General features: G+C 43.9%; 1 protein-coding gene across 1 annotated transcript in view; it reads left to right on the top strand.

Annotated features, from left to right (window-relative positions):
- The window catches only part of NCAM1 (neural cell adhesion molecule 1), a 137,259-nt gene extending 126,333 nt beyond the window's left edge, over nt 1-10,926 (top strand). The window contains 4 exon segments of the mRNA XM_035893926.1: nt 5,626-5,833; nt 6,258-6,374; nt 7,275-8,057; nt 10,806-10,926. Of these exon segments, the coding sequence (XP_035749819.1) occupies nt 5,626-5,833; nt 6,258-6,374; nt 7,275-8,057; nt 10,806-10,926 (1,229 nt within the window).
- Nucleotides 10,927-16,897: the final 5,971 nt, after the last annotated feature.

Raw genomic sequence — 16,897 nt, 5'->3', positions numbered from 1 at the left:
TGGCACCCCTTGTTTCAAGGATACTTTCAAGTGTTTGCAAATTAAAGCTGTTAGCATCCACTGAGAACAAATAGCTTTTCTCCTGGTTTTTTAGTTTTCTTTTTCTTCTGATGCATGAAAATAGTTTTTATTTGTTTTGTTTCTTCTTCTTTTCTTCTGCCAAATATTGTAGGACCTTTGAAGTTCCTGGAATCATATCTGCTTCTCTCCATCCCTTTTTTGTCTCTTTTTCTGCCTGTGCCTGAACGTTTTCTGCACGCTCTAGCTGAGACTCCACTAGGAAGACACATCTGAGTGGTTCTGCTCTCTCTGGGCAGATGTCTGTACAGAGTTGCAGAAAGTAAAATTGATGGGTCATTTTATTGTACACTGTAAAATAAGGATGATTAGAAAGATCAGTCTTGCAGGAAGCTCATTTTCCTTTGAAAAAATAATTTGTAATTAATAAATTCTTCACTTCTTTAGAATTAAGGACTCGAGAAATTTTTTAACATTTTGTGTTTCCTTATTTAACCTGTAGAAGTATTATTCCTCTTAGTCCTGAGAACAGTAAAAGAGAATCAGTGGAAAGCTTCTCATCAGGTTGAATGTGCTCTGGATCGGTTCAGAAATGTCCATGCAGTAGCACTCACTGGTGATACACGTGTACTCTCATAGACACAGTGTTAGCAGCTGATGCTCAACAACCTGTTTGTTTGTACATCTCTTTTGGACACTGAGTTGCTTTAGGCCCCAGCAAACTCATTAGGGATATTAAGTGTCTAAGTAATAGTTTGATTAAATACAACATAAATTTAGCTATAGGATGGAGCGAATGGTTCTTAAAGTATTTGTCAGTCAATTCAATCAAATGTGCCAGTCTGTGAAACTGAATAATATACTACACGCTTCCTGCATTTTATAGCACCAGCAAAATTCCTTTACAAAATATATAGAGAAAAAAGAAATGCAGCACCAACAGCCTCCAAGTTCATGGGGTCTTTAAGGATTCTTATATTGTTCTTCCTTATTGCTAGTCTCTGAAAGATTTGTAATATCAACTCATGTTATGAATTAGAATTTATAAAACCAGAACTAGTGGAAGAGATTTGAATGTTAGTGAAAATTGCAGGGCTTTTGTATTAGCCTAGGGAAAAAGCCGTCGCAGGCAATTACCTTGGCCCCGTTTCATTGTCTGAAGTACAGAAGCTGAGAATAGCACAAACCCAAGGGAATTCCCCTGCAGATTTGCCCTTATTCTCCCCATATCTGTACTCTTCTTCCTGGCAGCCTTGCCTGTCATAGCTGCTCGTGCTCCCTGGGACAGAGGGGCAGATCAGGAAAGATGATGGTTTGGAAGGGAGGGAGAAACGAGGACAGGAGACTTTTACCTATTTCAGTAGCTCTCCTTTGGGTGTTGAGAGAGGAAAGTTATTTTGTTGCTGTCACAGCAGAAATTGGATCTTTGGGGACAGTAGTGGTTGGTGGGTTTGATAACCTTGTGCAGTGGGTTCTGAAATTTCAGGGCCAGTCAGTCATCTACCAGGTTACAGCAGTACTTGTGGTCTGCTGTCCTGCAGCACTTTGTGTTGAAGTTTCACTGACAGCACAGTCACTCTGTGTATTTTGGGTGCTCTTTGTAGTTTCATGGATCAGCTGCAGGTGATTTTCTGTGGCTGCAAGATCACAGTAGTCTGGGTTAGAACTGTGTCTTCATGCTAATTAAACCAAATGGACTTCTGAGGAAACTGAGAATTATTTTGTAGTTATATAGGAGCTCTCCTAGTGTAACATTATAAATAGTTTATGCCTTTGCTTTTGAAACATAAAAGATAGGACCCTGAGACAGAGTGGAAGGATAGCAGGGCACATCTTTGCTGTGAAGTGTTGGTTATATTGGCTTCAGCAAATCTGTGGCACTTGTAGTGGCTGAAGCTTTACAGTTTCAGGGTTCTTGGGGTCACAGAGAAAATCAGTGGTAGAACAGAGAATTGATGCTAGGTTTGAACATCTTTATCCGATGTGTTAGTCATAAAACCATCTTTTCTCTATTATATCTGATTTTTTTCTAACCTTTCATGTGAGAAAAGCCTTGCAGGTTATCATATAATGTGCCTGTGGTTTGGACATGTTTCCTGGGATACCTGCAACAGTCTTCAGATTTTCTGTCTGTGAACATTTAGATTTTTGTTCACATTACATTTGTAAGTGTTTTCAGTGCCTCACAAGAAGCTGATGGAAGCTATGTAAAAGCAAAATTTAGACAGGCTGTAGATCACATTACAGAGCCATCCCTGGGCCTTTGAGTAGAAGTCTGGCACTTTCTCCATCACACACATTGCAATCAGCAAGATCAGGCATTTTGCAGGACCTGGTACCTGCTGCGGGTTTTTTTGCAGAGCAGAGCGTCTGCTGTCCTAATGGATCCTAGTGCTTGCCGGGGGGCTATCAGACAACTAATACTCTGCTTCCCAAGCACTAGTCACAGAAATGCAGACACGCACACACAAACATATGAGAACCCACCATTGTCATCTCGAGCGGAATGGCAAATGTTGCTTGGAACGGAAGCCATCTTTTTCTTCCATTTTTGCTTTCTGTTATTAATCCTAAATAGAGAGAGGTGAGTATTTAGACAGGCTTTTCTGCAGTAGTGCTAAATAATCTGCATAAAATCCCTGTTTAGAAAGTGAAGTAAATTTCTATTCAACCAAATATGACATTCTGCTCTCATTTGAGAATTTGTTAAAATTTCATACGTTATACCTAGCCTAAGCTCATCCACCTTCTGATTCCAGCTTTTGAATCTTCTTGTATCTTTGCTCAAATAAAGTGCCTTTCTTGTATGTGCTATTCTGCTGCATATAGGACTACGGTGGCCTAATTCATCTCTGCATATTGCTTTTTTGAAGTTGCATTGTCTGAGTTTCCCAAGTAATTTTTTTTTTAATTCTTCAACCGTGATTGTGGTATTTCCCCCAATTGTCTTCTTCCTCAGCTTCTCTTCTGAACAGCTTTCCCACTTAGTCGTACTGATGCCAAAGACAGAGGTATTCTTTTGCTTCCAGCTCCTTGCATCCTTATTGATACTGCCAGAAGTGAAATGGTAACAGGCTGGCCCAGGATCCTATGGGAAAGCCTGAACCTTTTGATTTCCAATGGCACAGCAAACTGACTCCTGCACAGGGAAGAAATTAGTTCCTTCCTTACTGTTCATGTAAAGCAACTTGCTCAAGTGCAAACACTAAGGTGCTTGAAGACAACCACTGCTGCAATGCCTGCTGAGGACCCAGAAGCTTTGGCTGTGCCCTAGAGGCAGAGGCTGTGATTGTCCTAATGGGTTTGCAGTTTTTGCATTTCACATGGGTCACATGCAGTGGTTTGCAGAGAAGGTATGGGCAATGTATAAGGCTATTGATGTGGCCACAGATAACTCCTGACCTGAAGGGGCTTATAGCTGATACTGACAGGTCATGTAAAAGCTGGTGGGGAGAGGAAGCAAAGAGTAGGACTCCTGGTTGAATGGAATTTTCCAGATGTCTTCTAACACATAGGAAAATTCCATCTGTCCCAGGACAAAATATGTCTTACTCCAGCTCTGGTAACCACAGATGAGGTGTATTTTGGAGATAAAAGGAACTATTATCCTGTAATCCTGCCTGTGGTGCTTTCCTTAGTGCACCTTTACTAGCCTGCCAAGGAGCTCATTCCCAGAAAGATGGCGTAGATTAGCAGAAAAGTTTGACACATCCTTAGCTTTTTCTCCAGGATCTAGTATGAACAGGAACATGTTAATTATTGAATAATCCACACATGCATCGGAGGGTGATTAATTCATTTAATTATGCAGTTTGCTGCAAGATGCTGGCAGGGGTCTGGTACATGGCACAAATGTTCTGCTGAGCATCTAATGGACTTGTGATGTAAGTGTCAGAGTCTGGTGCCTCAGAGTGACTTTTAGATACAGTCAAATGCAGAAAGAAACTCTCCTATTGGGAGTCTGGATTCTTTAATACATGTCAGGGTCACAAAATGAAACACCACTTATCTACCTCATGCTAAGGATGTTCTGTCTCCTATTTTTAAGTAATAAAGTGTGTGGCAAAGGGGTATGGCACTCTTGTCTGTGAGCCCTGGAAATGGTCTCTCCACCTGTTGAAGTCAACATAGATCAGGCTGAGGGGAAAGAGGTGGTTTGCTGGGCTTCTCTGCAAAGAAAAGATTCTAAGTGTTTGGGGGTTGTGACATCCAGCAGTAAAAAATGCAGTAGAAATGAACAGAATTGCATTCTAATTGAAAGAAAAAAACAGAATACTCCTATGGACAATGACAAACATGCTGCCCTTGTTCAGTGGTCTCAGTAAACATAAGTAAGCAGCTCTGTCAGATGCACAGGCCTTTGCTGAGTGCACAGTCCCGTAGTGAGAGGCAGATTACGTGACAGGTGAGACTAATAAACTGGTTTTGATGAGTTTGGTGCAGCTAAATAGGTGCTGAACTGAGTCAACAGCCAAATGCTCTACCTGCAGATCAGCAGCTTGGGAAAAATCATTCTGAATAAAACAAGGGGACAAAAAGTAGTTTGTGTTCAGGGTAAGAGGGTGGGAAGCTGCAGCTGGCAACATTCAAGACTGTGCCTGCGGGTTTTGTGATGATCAAAGGCTTTGACAGGATTAACTGATGTGTTTATCCACTCCCTGTTTCTAAGAAAGTACTCAGCATTTTACAAGCAGGTAGAAAGTTAAAGGCACTTCCCCTGAGGTTAGTACTATATGGGCAACCCTGTGCATTTTCTAGGCCTCCATCACCAACTCTCACCTACTGTCCTTTTGTCTAATGGAAAAGGCAAGGTATTTTTTTCTATTCTGTAGCTGGGGAAACTTGGTGGAGATTGGGTGTGGTGGAGCAAGCAGCTGCTGTGGCCAGAGCAATGTCAACAGAATTATATTCTGTTTATTTTAGCCTTCTGAGGAAGCAGATGCTAACTTGGATTGTTTTCTGTACCAAAGTCAAAATACACCTAGAGCATTCGCTGATGAGCTTGGCTATCTCTGGATAGGACATGACTAGCTTACCACTTTCCAGTTCTGGATAGCTGGGTCTTACCTGAGCAACAGGAAGGGGTTTAATTCCTCCTTTTGTTTTCACCATGTAAGGGGCTAATCAACGCTGAGGCCCCACAGGTATCACCCAGTACTCTGTGTCCCACGAAGGCAAATCATGCTACGGAGTCTAGGCTTCACTTAGACTTGTCTTTGTGCCAGGCTGGCAGCGCCAAAGTCACTCTGGACCCTAGACACAGCCTTCATCTTGAGGAAGTGGTGGAGGGAAACAGGAGCCCTTCAGAGTTCCAGCTGGGTATATGCTACAGGAGAAGAGGTTTCTGTAGTCTGCTTTCCAGGCCTTAGCCCAATAGAGATGGGAAAAGCCCCATTAGGTCCAAGTGAATCTATCTTTTCAGGTAGATTGTCCTGCGTGTCTTTAGGATAAAGTACTGGTTATAACACAAGGCTGCTAGAGAGAGGGTGTACTTTCTGTAAGTTTCCCATGCTTGCAACCTAAGCATAGCCAAATTTGAGCCATAACTAGCCCCAACTCACCTTTTAACTACACTGCCTTCTTTTCTTCTCTTTCTGGTCTCTAAAGCCAGCACTAGCCCTACATCAGGCCTTGGGACTGCTGCCATCGTAGGTATTCTCATTGTTATCTTTGTGCTGCTCCTGGTGGCTGTGGATGTCACCTGCTACTTCCTGAACAAGTGTGGCCTGCTGATGTGCATTGCTGTCAACTTATGCGGCAAATCCGGCCCAGGAGCCAAGGGCAAAGACATGGAAGAGGGCAAAGCCGCCTTCTCGTGAGTACTGTCATGACTTATATTGCTCCTTCTGTTGATCAGTGTGTCCCCTCAGCAACTCCAGAAAAGAAACTGTTTTAGGGAGTTCTGGGTTCCTCATCTCTGATGAGAGGGTACTGAAAAGGTCTGGGGCCATGCTGGTTCTGCTTTATATTTCTGGGAAGGGGGTTCTTCAGCTGTTTCTCTGTTTTTGTCCTATTCCTGTTAGTAGCCATAAAATGGCTGGCCCAAATGCTGGACATCACAGTGATCTTCTGTGCTGTAGGTAATAACTGGAAGGGAGAGTGACAAAAAGAAGTAATCTGCTGTTTAAGCCAGTATGTTTCTGTCATGCGCTACCGACATCTGCAGCATGTTTTTGCAGGAGGATACCTAGTGTGAATGGGAACCAATCTCCATTGTTATTGCAATTCCCTTGTTACAGGAAAGATGAGTCCAAGGAACCTATTGTGGAGGTGCGGACTGAAGAGGAACGGACCCCCAACCACGATGGGGGAAAACATACAGAGCCCAATGAGACCACCCCGCTGACGGAGCCAGAGTACGTTGCCATTAGTCAATCTTAGCACAGGGTCAATACATTGCCCTCAGCTGCCTTAATCCCTGATCTCTTATGCCTTAGGGCAGGAAGAGAGGAACAAAGGTAAAATCTCCACACTCCATTTGTGACATACCAGTGAGGAAATGCCTCCTCTCTTCCCCAAGATTCAGAGACTCCTATTTCCAGCACTGGAAGGGAAGTAAAGCAATGTGTCTTGAAAGGCCTGTCTCTGCCAGTCCTGTCCAGTGTGCAGATCAGGCACTTGTCCAGGTTCACTGCAAAGGATCCAGAGCAAAAGCAGCCCCCAGCTAGCACCAACTTCTGCTTGAGCTCTGCCCTAGCAATGCTGGATGGGTGCTTGAACACGCCATGGTGAAAGCCTTAGCCTTGCAGGCAAAATGACAGGCCCAAGATGAGGGACTGGACTCAGGGATCCTACACTGGGACTTTGTTGCATGGTGACAGATGGCACAGGGCTGCAAGCTCAGGGAATTGGTAGAAAGCTTCTTTGTGAGGTTAGGTGGAAGAGGCTGAAAGTTAGGCTGAAAGAGAAGAGTCTCTGCAAGTTGACAGGGTTACATTTGGCTAAGGCTTGAACCAAAATCTGCGTGAGCAAGCCATTCCTGAAGGATGTGTCCTCTTTGCTCTTTTTCTCTTCCTGGTTATTCTTCAGTCATCCCAGCCAGCCCTTGCTACCCTTTGCACATTTGACCTCTGAAAGGCTTCTGCTCCTCTGAGTACCTCTCCATGTTGTGTGTGTGTGTGTGTTGTAACCACATGCCATGCTGCTGCTGCACCACCCGCCTGCCTTCTCACTCTGACACTCTGCTTCCCTTCCCCCTGCTGTCATTTACGGGCTTCATTGTCTCTATTTCTCTTCTACTCCTATCGTCTTCACAGGCACCCCGCCGATACCGCAGCTACCGTTGAGGACATGCTGCCTTCTGTAACTACGGGCACCACTAACTCTGACACTATCACTGAAACCTTTGCCACTGCTCAGAACAGCCCCACCAGTGAGACCACTACGCTGACCTCCAGTATTGCCCTGCCAGCCATGGCCATTCCTGACTCAAACTCCATGTCGCCTGGCCAGGCTACTCCAGCCAAAGGGGCAGCCACCTCAGTCTCTTCACCACCACCCTCCTCCACCCCCAAAGTGGCCCCCCTTGTTGATCTCAGCGATACCCCAAGCTCTACTCCAGCTACTAATAATTTGTCTTCAAGTGTCCTGTCCAACCAAGGTGCAGTGCTCAGCCCCAGCACTGTTGCTAACGTGGCCGAGACCTCCAAAGTGGCAACTGGTAACAAGCCAGCTGCCACAAGCCCTGCAAACCTCACTAGCCCTCCAGCTCCATCAGAGCCCAAGCAGGAGGTCTCAACCACCAAGAGCCCTGAAAAGGAAGCTGTGCAGCCCAGTACAGTGAAGAGCCCAACAGAGACAACCAAGAACCCAAGCAATCTGAAGAGTGAGGCTGCTTCAGGCAGCACCACAAACCCCTCACAGAATGAGGACTTTAAAATGGACGAAGGGACCTTCAAGACACCAGACATTGATCTTGCAAAGGATGTTTTTGCGGCTCTTGGCACTACTACTCCTGCCAGTGTGACTAGCGGGCAAGCTCGTGAGCTTGCTTCTTCCACTGCAGACAGCTCTGTACCTGCTGCACCTGCAAAGACCGAGTATGGCTGCCTTTAATCTTCTGTTGGTTGTGTGCTGTGTCTCTTGTGCACTGGTGCTTGTGCTGTGTTCTTGTTGGGTGTTCTCTTAACTAATCTCATTGTTTCCTTAGCAAACTAACTCACCTGTGAACGAACTAAACAGGGCTTGGCTTTAAAGGTCCAGGAGGAAAGCAGGAATAGGCTGTGCCAGGGAAGCAGAGAAAAGACAAACCCAGGAATTTATCATAAATGTGTTGTTCTTTAGACTTTTATGGAGCTTTGTCTGTTGAAGGTTATTCTTTTATGAAAGAGATGAGAAACAGTTTAGTCTGATGCAAAGAAGTGCTGTCCTCAGAGGCACTTTGTTCCTGCAGTTCAGTGAGCACAGCTACCCACATTCATTTTCCTAACAGATCGGTGGAACCCTTTGGAATTTATTTGAGTGTAAGGCAGGGCAGAAACCAGTGCCATGTGGAACTGTAAAAGCATGGTACCTCTGGATTTGTCCCTAACTGGCAAAAGTGATTCTGTCTGGCAATGTGATTCTGTCTGAGAGGGGGGGAACCGTCACAGCACAGTTGGATAACCTGGCAGCGTGTTGTCCTGGTATGTTAGAGATGAGTCTCCATCCACTGCATCTGGGTCTCCTGTTTACCCAGCTGATTTATTCAGAGAGCATCAGCATGCTCCTAGGCAGGACAACCTTAGGGGTCCTTTGGAGCCGTATGCCATCTGGACTGGATCCACCCTCCTCAGCTGAGATGAGCCTGCACCTTGTGTTTGGCAGGAGACAGTAACTGGAGAGGAAAGCAGCACAAAGTCCTCACCTGGGTGACTGGGGGGAGGGTCCCCAGCTGTTGTGCAGATGTTGGACAAGAACACTCTTACTGTGTCGGTTCGGACGGCAGTTGCTGACAGAGCCATGAACATGGAAGCCTGGAAAACGCTGATTGAAAATGGATAAGCTACCCCTGAGGGGATATGAGTACCTAGGGTCCCTGTTCCTTCTGGCTTCCTATTTGGACACCACGTGTTGATAGAGGCAGGATGAAATAGTAGGAGTATCTTGTCTTTCCTGCCTGAGCAGGGTCTGTGCTTTATCGTGGGAAAGAGGCCTGAAAAGGCAGCTCAGATTTGTTGTGGGAGCAGCTACCAAAACCAAAAGGCTGAGTTCACACTGCATCTTTAGCTTTTGCAAAAGGAGGTGTATAGCGGACACTGGATTCTGCAGTCAGCTAGACTGCTGCCAAGAACCTAACTATTCTCGAGGTAGGTTTACAGCTCACTTAGATAAATCTAGGCTATGCTATAGCAACGACACTGGAGACATAGCCTAAGTCACAGGCTTGGTTAGAACTTTTTCCATTCTCACATCTCCAGGAAAATTACCTTGTTCTGGAGGCTTTGTATTTAATCCAAAATAAAGCATTGGCCTTGATCGTTCGCTTTGACGCTGTGATTGCAGTGCGTATTAGCACTCACAGAAGAGCAGTCAGTCAGACCCTGTAGAACCAAGAAGCAGGCTCTTCTCCAGATCTGAGTGAAAACCCATGCTGTTTTACTGTATTACTCAGGTGCATTTACATCTTACAGATCTGTTCTCCCTACCTCCCTGCTATGCTCCTGTCCTCGCCTAAGTCAGGAGATGTTCCTGCCGTGTGACTGTTCCACAGCACTCACTGCCTTGTGCCCCACACAGCTATGGAGCATCTGGCCCTGCCTGGGTGACACAGCAGATGCGCTAGGGTTGGAGGGAACTAGGCAGCCTTGACGGGTGCAGCTGAGCTGCTCCCGAGTAGAGAAATCCACGTTCACTTCAGTTCACTACACGTAAAGTCACTGCCCTGTCATGCTGGCTGCTACAGAGAGACAAACAGAAAAGAGAATTGTGATCTGATATTGAGCTGAAAGGAGGTTTGCCCATAGTAAGGAAACATCTCAACTGAATTAATGCAACTTGGTCAACAGGTAAATGAATTCTTGGTGTGGTGGAATGCAGAGCTGTGTTCTTTCTGCCGATCCAGCCACCGCCTTCTACCTGTGCTGCTCATCTGCTTCCGTAGAGGCAAATCGGTATTGCAACCGTAGACTTCGATTCATCTCACATGCTTGTCAGGGTGGATAAGATTGCAGTTATCTCAGCCTAACTTTGTGGCTAGTGGGCTGGCACGGGTGCTTCTTCAAGGAGGCTAGCAGATATGCCTTGTGTGGGCACTTTTCATGACTACAAAGAGCACGTTGGACAAACAGGCTTCTTTGATTCTTCGGTAAAGTGCCAATGATGAACCTGAGCTTTAGCCTGTGAAGACGTTGACCTCCCTTACAGTTGTGAAAATGTGTTTGGCAAAAATTACTTCTGTGTTTCCATTCCTGCAACATACTGGGAAATTCTGGGACTGACTTCCTCTAAGGAAAAAGATTTTCTGCTAAAACGGCAGTCTGTTTTCATAGGACATTGGGTGACATAAATGAGTGATGGTAAAATCAAATTCCTTTGCAACTGTGTGAGTTTCCCCTTTTGCTCCTTTTTTCACACCACAAAACACCTTGTACCTCTGCTACAGCCTGAGATCTCATCCTATTAGTATGTTAACTCAGGGCAGGAGGAAAATCAAAAAAGGTTTCACTAGAGCAAAATGAAGGTAGGGTGGGGGGTGAGTTTGGTTTTACTTATTTCTGCATCTGGAAATGCTCATACCACTAATTCAGCAATAGACAGGCTATGTTTCTCTGTCTCTAAACTGTGCCATTTTGGTGATTCTTCTTCAGGAAAATCCCAGTAGAAGACAAATCTGAAGTGCAAGCAACGGAAACTAAGACACCTCCAGCAGAAATCAAGACGGTCCCCAATGAAGCCACACAAACAAATGAAAATGAGAGCAAAGCATGATCAGCGACAGATGAAAACAAATGACAGAACAACTTCACCCAAGCATTTAAAACACAACACACATCTCATTCCTCTAGTGTCTGTTGCCTTTTTTTTAAAAAAACAAAACAGAAATGCATAAATGGGGGGAGGGGGGGAATCTCTCTTTTTCGAAACTTCTCTCTCTCTTTTTTTTTTTTTTTTTTTTTTTTTTTTTTAAGATTTCTAGAAAGGTTCTATTTGCTGTGCACTTGCTTTTAAAAAGTAATACATTTTAAAAACAGGGTTAAACCCACAACCAAATCAGGGCTTAGCTGACCCTGTGTATATTCAAGTAAGCAAAATTGCAAATACCATTTGCAACATGGTTGGGAAGCTGAAAATCATAGTCCTAGACAAAAAAAAAAAAAAAAAAAAAAAAAAAAAAAAAAAAAAAAAAGACGACCCTGTTCTTTCCTTCATTAGTATAGCAGATATAGCCACTGTGCTACTTGGTACAGTTGGTACTTAATAAACAAAGTCCACAATTTATTTTTATACTTTTCAGTCGAGTTTGAAATATGTAAAGCCTCATAAATAAGTTATAATTTCTGTTCACCTTGTATTTGTTCAGTATGCAAAGTGTCTTGAGCTCTTTGTGACTGAATTCTGTTCGCCACGTTAGACATCTATTTGGGTTTTATTATTATCTTTTTTTAGGAAGAATGCCAAAATTGCAGCTTCGGGGATATATTTCAATTTGCAGTATTCAGACTCCACATTTCTTTAAATTTTATGTTAATTTTTGCCAACTTTTGTTCTTTCCAGTGTTTACAATTGACAAATATTTTTTTTAATTTTTGTTGTGTTTAAATGTATGTGTAAAATAGCTGCCTTTTTTTTTTTTTTTAAGTAAATACAGTCTGTAGATACTAGGTTAGCAGCATGCTTGCTTTGCAAAGGGAGACATTTTAAAACATGGATGTTTACAGTAGTTGTTTCCCCTTTATCTTTTTTAATTATTGTTGTTATTATTATTATTATTATTTCTTACTGGAGTAAGAAGAAAAGTAATGCTGGGTTTTGATTTGGGTTTTTTGGGTGGGTGGGGGGTATTCAAACCACTTGTCACCAATCAAGGTCTTTATCCAGCAATCTACATAAACACGCGCTTAACTTGGAATGAGAGAGTTGCTGGTGAGAGACATTCTATACTTAAATTTACTAAGAGTTTAAGTCCCTTGCTGGACCTGGGCCTGACTGCATAAGAGAAATATCATCTCTGCTTTTTTAGGACATTCTCCCCTTTCCTTCGTGGAACCCTCCCGGAGCTTTGAGAAGCAGAAGGGAGATTGTACAGTTAGGGCTGGTCTGGTCTCATCTCAGATGTTTGACTGTGTAAACTCCTCCTTAGTATGTCAGTAAATACCATTTTGTTGGACCCTAGAAATCTGATGTAAAAGCAAAGACTTTTTGCACAAGGGTTCTCGGCAGCATGCAAGACCCCTCCTGCAAAGCCGGCTCCACCAGCAGTTGGACTAGATGATCGTTGTAGGTCCCTTCCAACAGAACTCTTCTGTTCTATCACATCATGTGTGTTGAGTCATCCACGTATGCTCCACAGAATCAAAACCATGAAATCAAGCGTAAGTGCTTGGATATCAATGCCAAGACTCCCATCGATTTCACTTGTCTTGGCATCGTGTCTTTAACAGTTGGAAAAGGGGACTGATGTAGTATATGTATTATTATATTATCATTACAGAGGGGGGAGGTTATCATTGGGAATCATGGAGTACCACTGAGATTTCGGGGTGAAAACAAAGGAGGCTTGAGCAGAAGGAAGGCAGAGGTATATAGGGGAAGACCAGCCCATTGTGGACAGATGTTCCTTCTGTTGGGGTTTTGGGTTGTTTTTTTTTTTTTTTTTTAATTTTTCTTTTGTTTTCTTTTTTATTCTACTTTAGATCTGCAAGCTTGTGCACTGTGGGTGCGTGACTATTTTAGTGTGAAATGTGTTTTTTGTCATAGTATTGAAATAATAAAAGCTTCAACATAGTTTGGATGTGGAAGGTGTAGCGATAGTTCACATTTGGAAAAAAAAAATATTCAGGAAAACAAAAAAAAAGAACAACTGTTACAAGGAACAGAAGCCTTTAAATGAAAAATTAAACCGAGCTGACTATGGCATCCATTCCGTTGTGCTAAGGTGATGAACAGAAGGATGATGGGGGGTGGGTAGACTGCAGTTTGGCTCAGGTAAATTGAGCCACTTCTATTGGTGTATTCTTCTAAGTATGCGGTCTTTTACAGTGGCATCACATAATTTCAAACTGTGAAAAATGATGGTCTTGTCATTTGCTAAGTGTGGGGTTTTTTGCATTTTTTCCTTAGCTCCTGGGATGCAAATGGAGGATGACTGGATATGCAGGCATAGACACTCATGCAATACCCATCCTGAGCAGGCTATCAGGGCAGGATGGGTCCTCACTTCAAAGCCTTGTGTCAAATTTGGCTCTTGCGTGACCCGTCACAGCAGTGTCGGTGTAACTGTGGGGAAGTTCGGCCCACGGTCCCTAGGATTTTTTTTTTCTAAGGAGTCAATCCATAAAAGGCAGCACAAAAAGCTACCACAGTCTGTCTATGGCTGCGGAGAGTTCTTGGGGTAGCAGAGGACTAGAGGGCAGGCAGTGTGTACCTCCATTCCTGTGGATGACCACAACAATTTGTTCCTCATTTCTGCAAAGCTTTCGACTGCTTTTGTCATCTGTATGTTCTACCTCCGAAGTTATAACCCACTGAGAGCTGAGCAGCTGGTAGGAAACAAATGCTGTACAGTGCAAATGGCCAGAGGCGTGTCCCGTGACACTGGTCAGCACCTGTTGGGTGGAAATTGTGGTAACTCTCACCTGGATTGGCATTTCTGTCAGAAAAGGTAACCAGCTCAAAGCCCAGTCCCAACACCCAGCTGCATCATTAGAAAGTACCCTGCGGACTGCAGTGGGTTTGTGTCGAGATCGGTGGAGTGAGCACCATTCCAAGGCAGAAGTGAACCCTGTGATTGCCTGAGCACTGGGGGTGTCCTTTTTAATGCCCTCGTGACACCTCCCAATACTCGTAGATTAATTGTGGAGAGTGGTTTTAAACTCGCCCTCAATGGAGAACAATCTGTTTAAATTTAGAAGTACCCCATTTCCAAGATAGTTTAGGCTTCATTGCTTTTATTTAAACCTTTGAAGAGGGACCAACCTGATGCTGTTTACACTGTATATGTTTATATATGTATCCATGCCATACATATATATCTATATGGCAATGCAGACTGATCACCTTCTAGTTGTGGAGTGACTACATTTCGTGCTGCACCATACGTAAAGATGATAAGATAATAGTGCATCCAGTTGTTCAGCTTTTAGAGTGGAGTTTTATTTTCACACTTTTCTATGGAGCCTTCAAACCCCAGATTTTCACACTAGGCTGTTTTGATAGTTGTTCTCAGACCCTCCATTGACATCCTTACCCAGCATTCCCTACTTTTGGGGGCCTTCTATCTTGTTAAAAAAACAAAAAAACAAAAAATCTTTTTACCAAGTGAAACATCAATTCCACCTTTATTCCCATTCTCACTGGTGTAAATACTGATACTAACTGAGGATTTTGACTTTGCATTCTGTCAGAATACTGTGTTCAAATAAAAATTACAAAAAAAAGCTCATGCGTACAGTCTGCCCTTCTTCCGATGCTCCGCTAGGTCCTGTGGACGGACGTGGACTCCCAGGGCTGTATTTGCGTGTGAGCCTAATGCAGTGAGCAGTCCCCTCGGGGCCTGCCCACAGCACGAGTTAAGTACCTGCCTGAGACTCTGGGCTGCAGACAAGCAGGAGATAAAACCATCTGCACCCTGACAGTCATCCCTGCTGCGTGGCTCAAGCTGGTACATCTCTGCACAGCCGCGGTGGGCTACTTTGGTGCCGCTCCAAACTTCGGATGTGCAGACAGAACGCCTGCCAGCACGGGATTCCAAAGTGCTGCATGTCACAAAGAGGAGTATTTTAAAAGTTTTGTTTCTCTGTCCCACTATAGGTAATTTCCTGGAGATAACCACCACACAAACGCAGTTTCATGTCCACTGTGAATCGGGAACATCTGGATTTCCCAGGAAAAGGTGCTCCTCTGTTCACTGGCTATGGAAGCTGTGTGTGTGTGTGCGTGTGCCTGTTGGCTTTACAAGGTGTCCTTAACCCATCCTGAGTTGGGTGCCTGAACTTGATTAATGCAGGATGAACCTAATGAAATTTAATTCTATCCTAAGCATTGATCTCCCAGGACACAGAAGGAGAAATGAGAGCTCTGATATGTATCAATATTTGTGTGCCAGATTTTTTTGCACAGAAAAAGAAGAACATAAATATTTTGAGCTAAGGTAGTTGTTATCCCAAGAGAATTCCCTTCTGCTTCCTCTCCAAGCGCTTTGCCCTGTATTCTTGACTGCTGGTTCCACTGTGGTTTACAGTAAGGCGCTATTTCAGCAAAGCTGCTGTGATTGGCCCTGCGTGTCTTTGGTACTACTGCTTTGGAAAGGCTGTCCCAGGAAAAAGGACCGGAAAAATGCACAGGACACAATCCATCTTCTTGGTGGGTGCTTTCATCAGGTGTCTGTCACTGCGGGATTCCTTTTGAATTCATGTTCCAGATCCGTGCTTTCAGCTCCTTTATGGCTGTCATTTTTCTTTCATCTGAAATGGGGACTTCCCTCTCCTAACACTTTTACACAGTTTGTGGAGTTTTCCCAGCCTGCTTTGTTCCTGAAAAGAGTTCCTCCTTATTCCAGTCGCTGGCATACAAGAGGGCAAAATGGTTCTGTATTCAAATATCGATTTCTGCTTTGTAATACTGCATGTTTGCAATACCGCATTTGTTATGAGAACCCACCGTGAACAATGGAGAGTGGGCAGATGTGGTACAATGGCAGTCCTCGACTAATACGCACGTGCGATTGTATCGCACAGCTTGCTTCTGCAGGGAAGTTGGGAAGTCAAGAGATGCTCTGGAAATAGTTTCCTTTTTCTGTGTTTTTTTCTTTTTCCTAAAATTTTAGCTAAAACCTGCAAAATACCAAACTTTATTTAATTTTTTTCTAGTCTGGGGTGGCAGGGGGGCATCTGTTTATATTTCCTTGAGAATATCTTCACAAATTCAGGCAAAGTAGACTTTATTTTTACGGGGAAATTTCCATTTGGCTGAAAAAGAGCTTTTTTTTCTCTACCTAAGCATTTGAACAAAAAAAATTCAACTACTTTCAAGTCAGGAATCTTTAATTGATACAAGTCACTGATTCTGTTTTCACGGGAAGTCTCTGAGGCTGCCTTTTTCTGTGTTCCTGGCTTTAGCAGCTGCTTCCCTGAATCACACCAATGTCACCTCTGCGTAATGCCTGGTGGATGGACTCTGTTCCCTGGTGTTTGGCTTGTTTCCTGCTGTAGCGTCTTAATGAACCGTGAGGAGCTCAGGTAGTCTTGCCTCTTCTCTCGGAGATTAATAGAGGGGCCTGGAGCACTTGGCCTAATTTACTGTTGCTGCAGAGCACATGCCCATGTGTGAAGAGTAATGAGTTTTCTTTCCCTGGAGTCGGGGTTGTGCTCAATGACAAACAGAACTGAAAAATTCTTTACTACATCTTTGTATTTCTTCAGCCGTTCATCAATCTTCAGACCTACCTTTCTTGGTAGTTTTAACTCATTTCTCCCTCTCTTGAGGCCACGGCACCCAACTGTCAATGTCAGCTTGTCTCCTTTTGGCTACCTATGTCTCCTTTTGCCACAGGCTGGGCTGAAGGGCAAGTCTAAGCAGAGATGCGGGGGACTTAGGGAGGTGGCTGAAGATCTGCTGCAAACAGTTTCTTCTTTCTCCCTTCTCTTCTAGCCATTCTAGTTAGTTGGCTTGTCATCAGGTAAGAGTATGTGAATATACATGCACATGCTTTCAGGGCATCATTTTAAGTGCTTCTGTACTG

The sequence above is a fragment of the Egretta garzetta genome, unplaced genomic scaffold (assembly GCF_000687185.1).
Source record: "Egretta garzetta isolate BGI_Z169 unplaced genomic scaffold, ASM68718v1 scaffold365, whole genome shotgun sequence".
NCBI lineage: Eukaryota > Metazoa > Chordata > Aves > Pelecaniformes > Ardeidae > Egretta > Egretta garzetta.
Note: the sequence above shows the minus strand (reverse complement) of the source record. Positions and strands in the feature narration are given on the sequence as shown.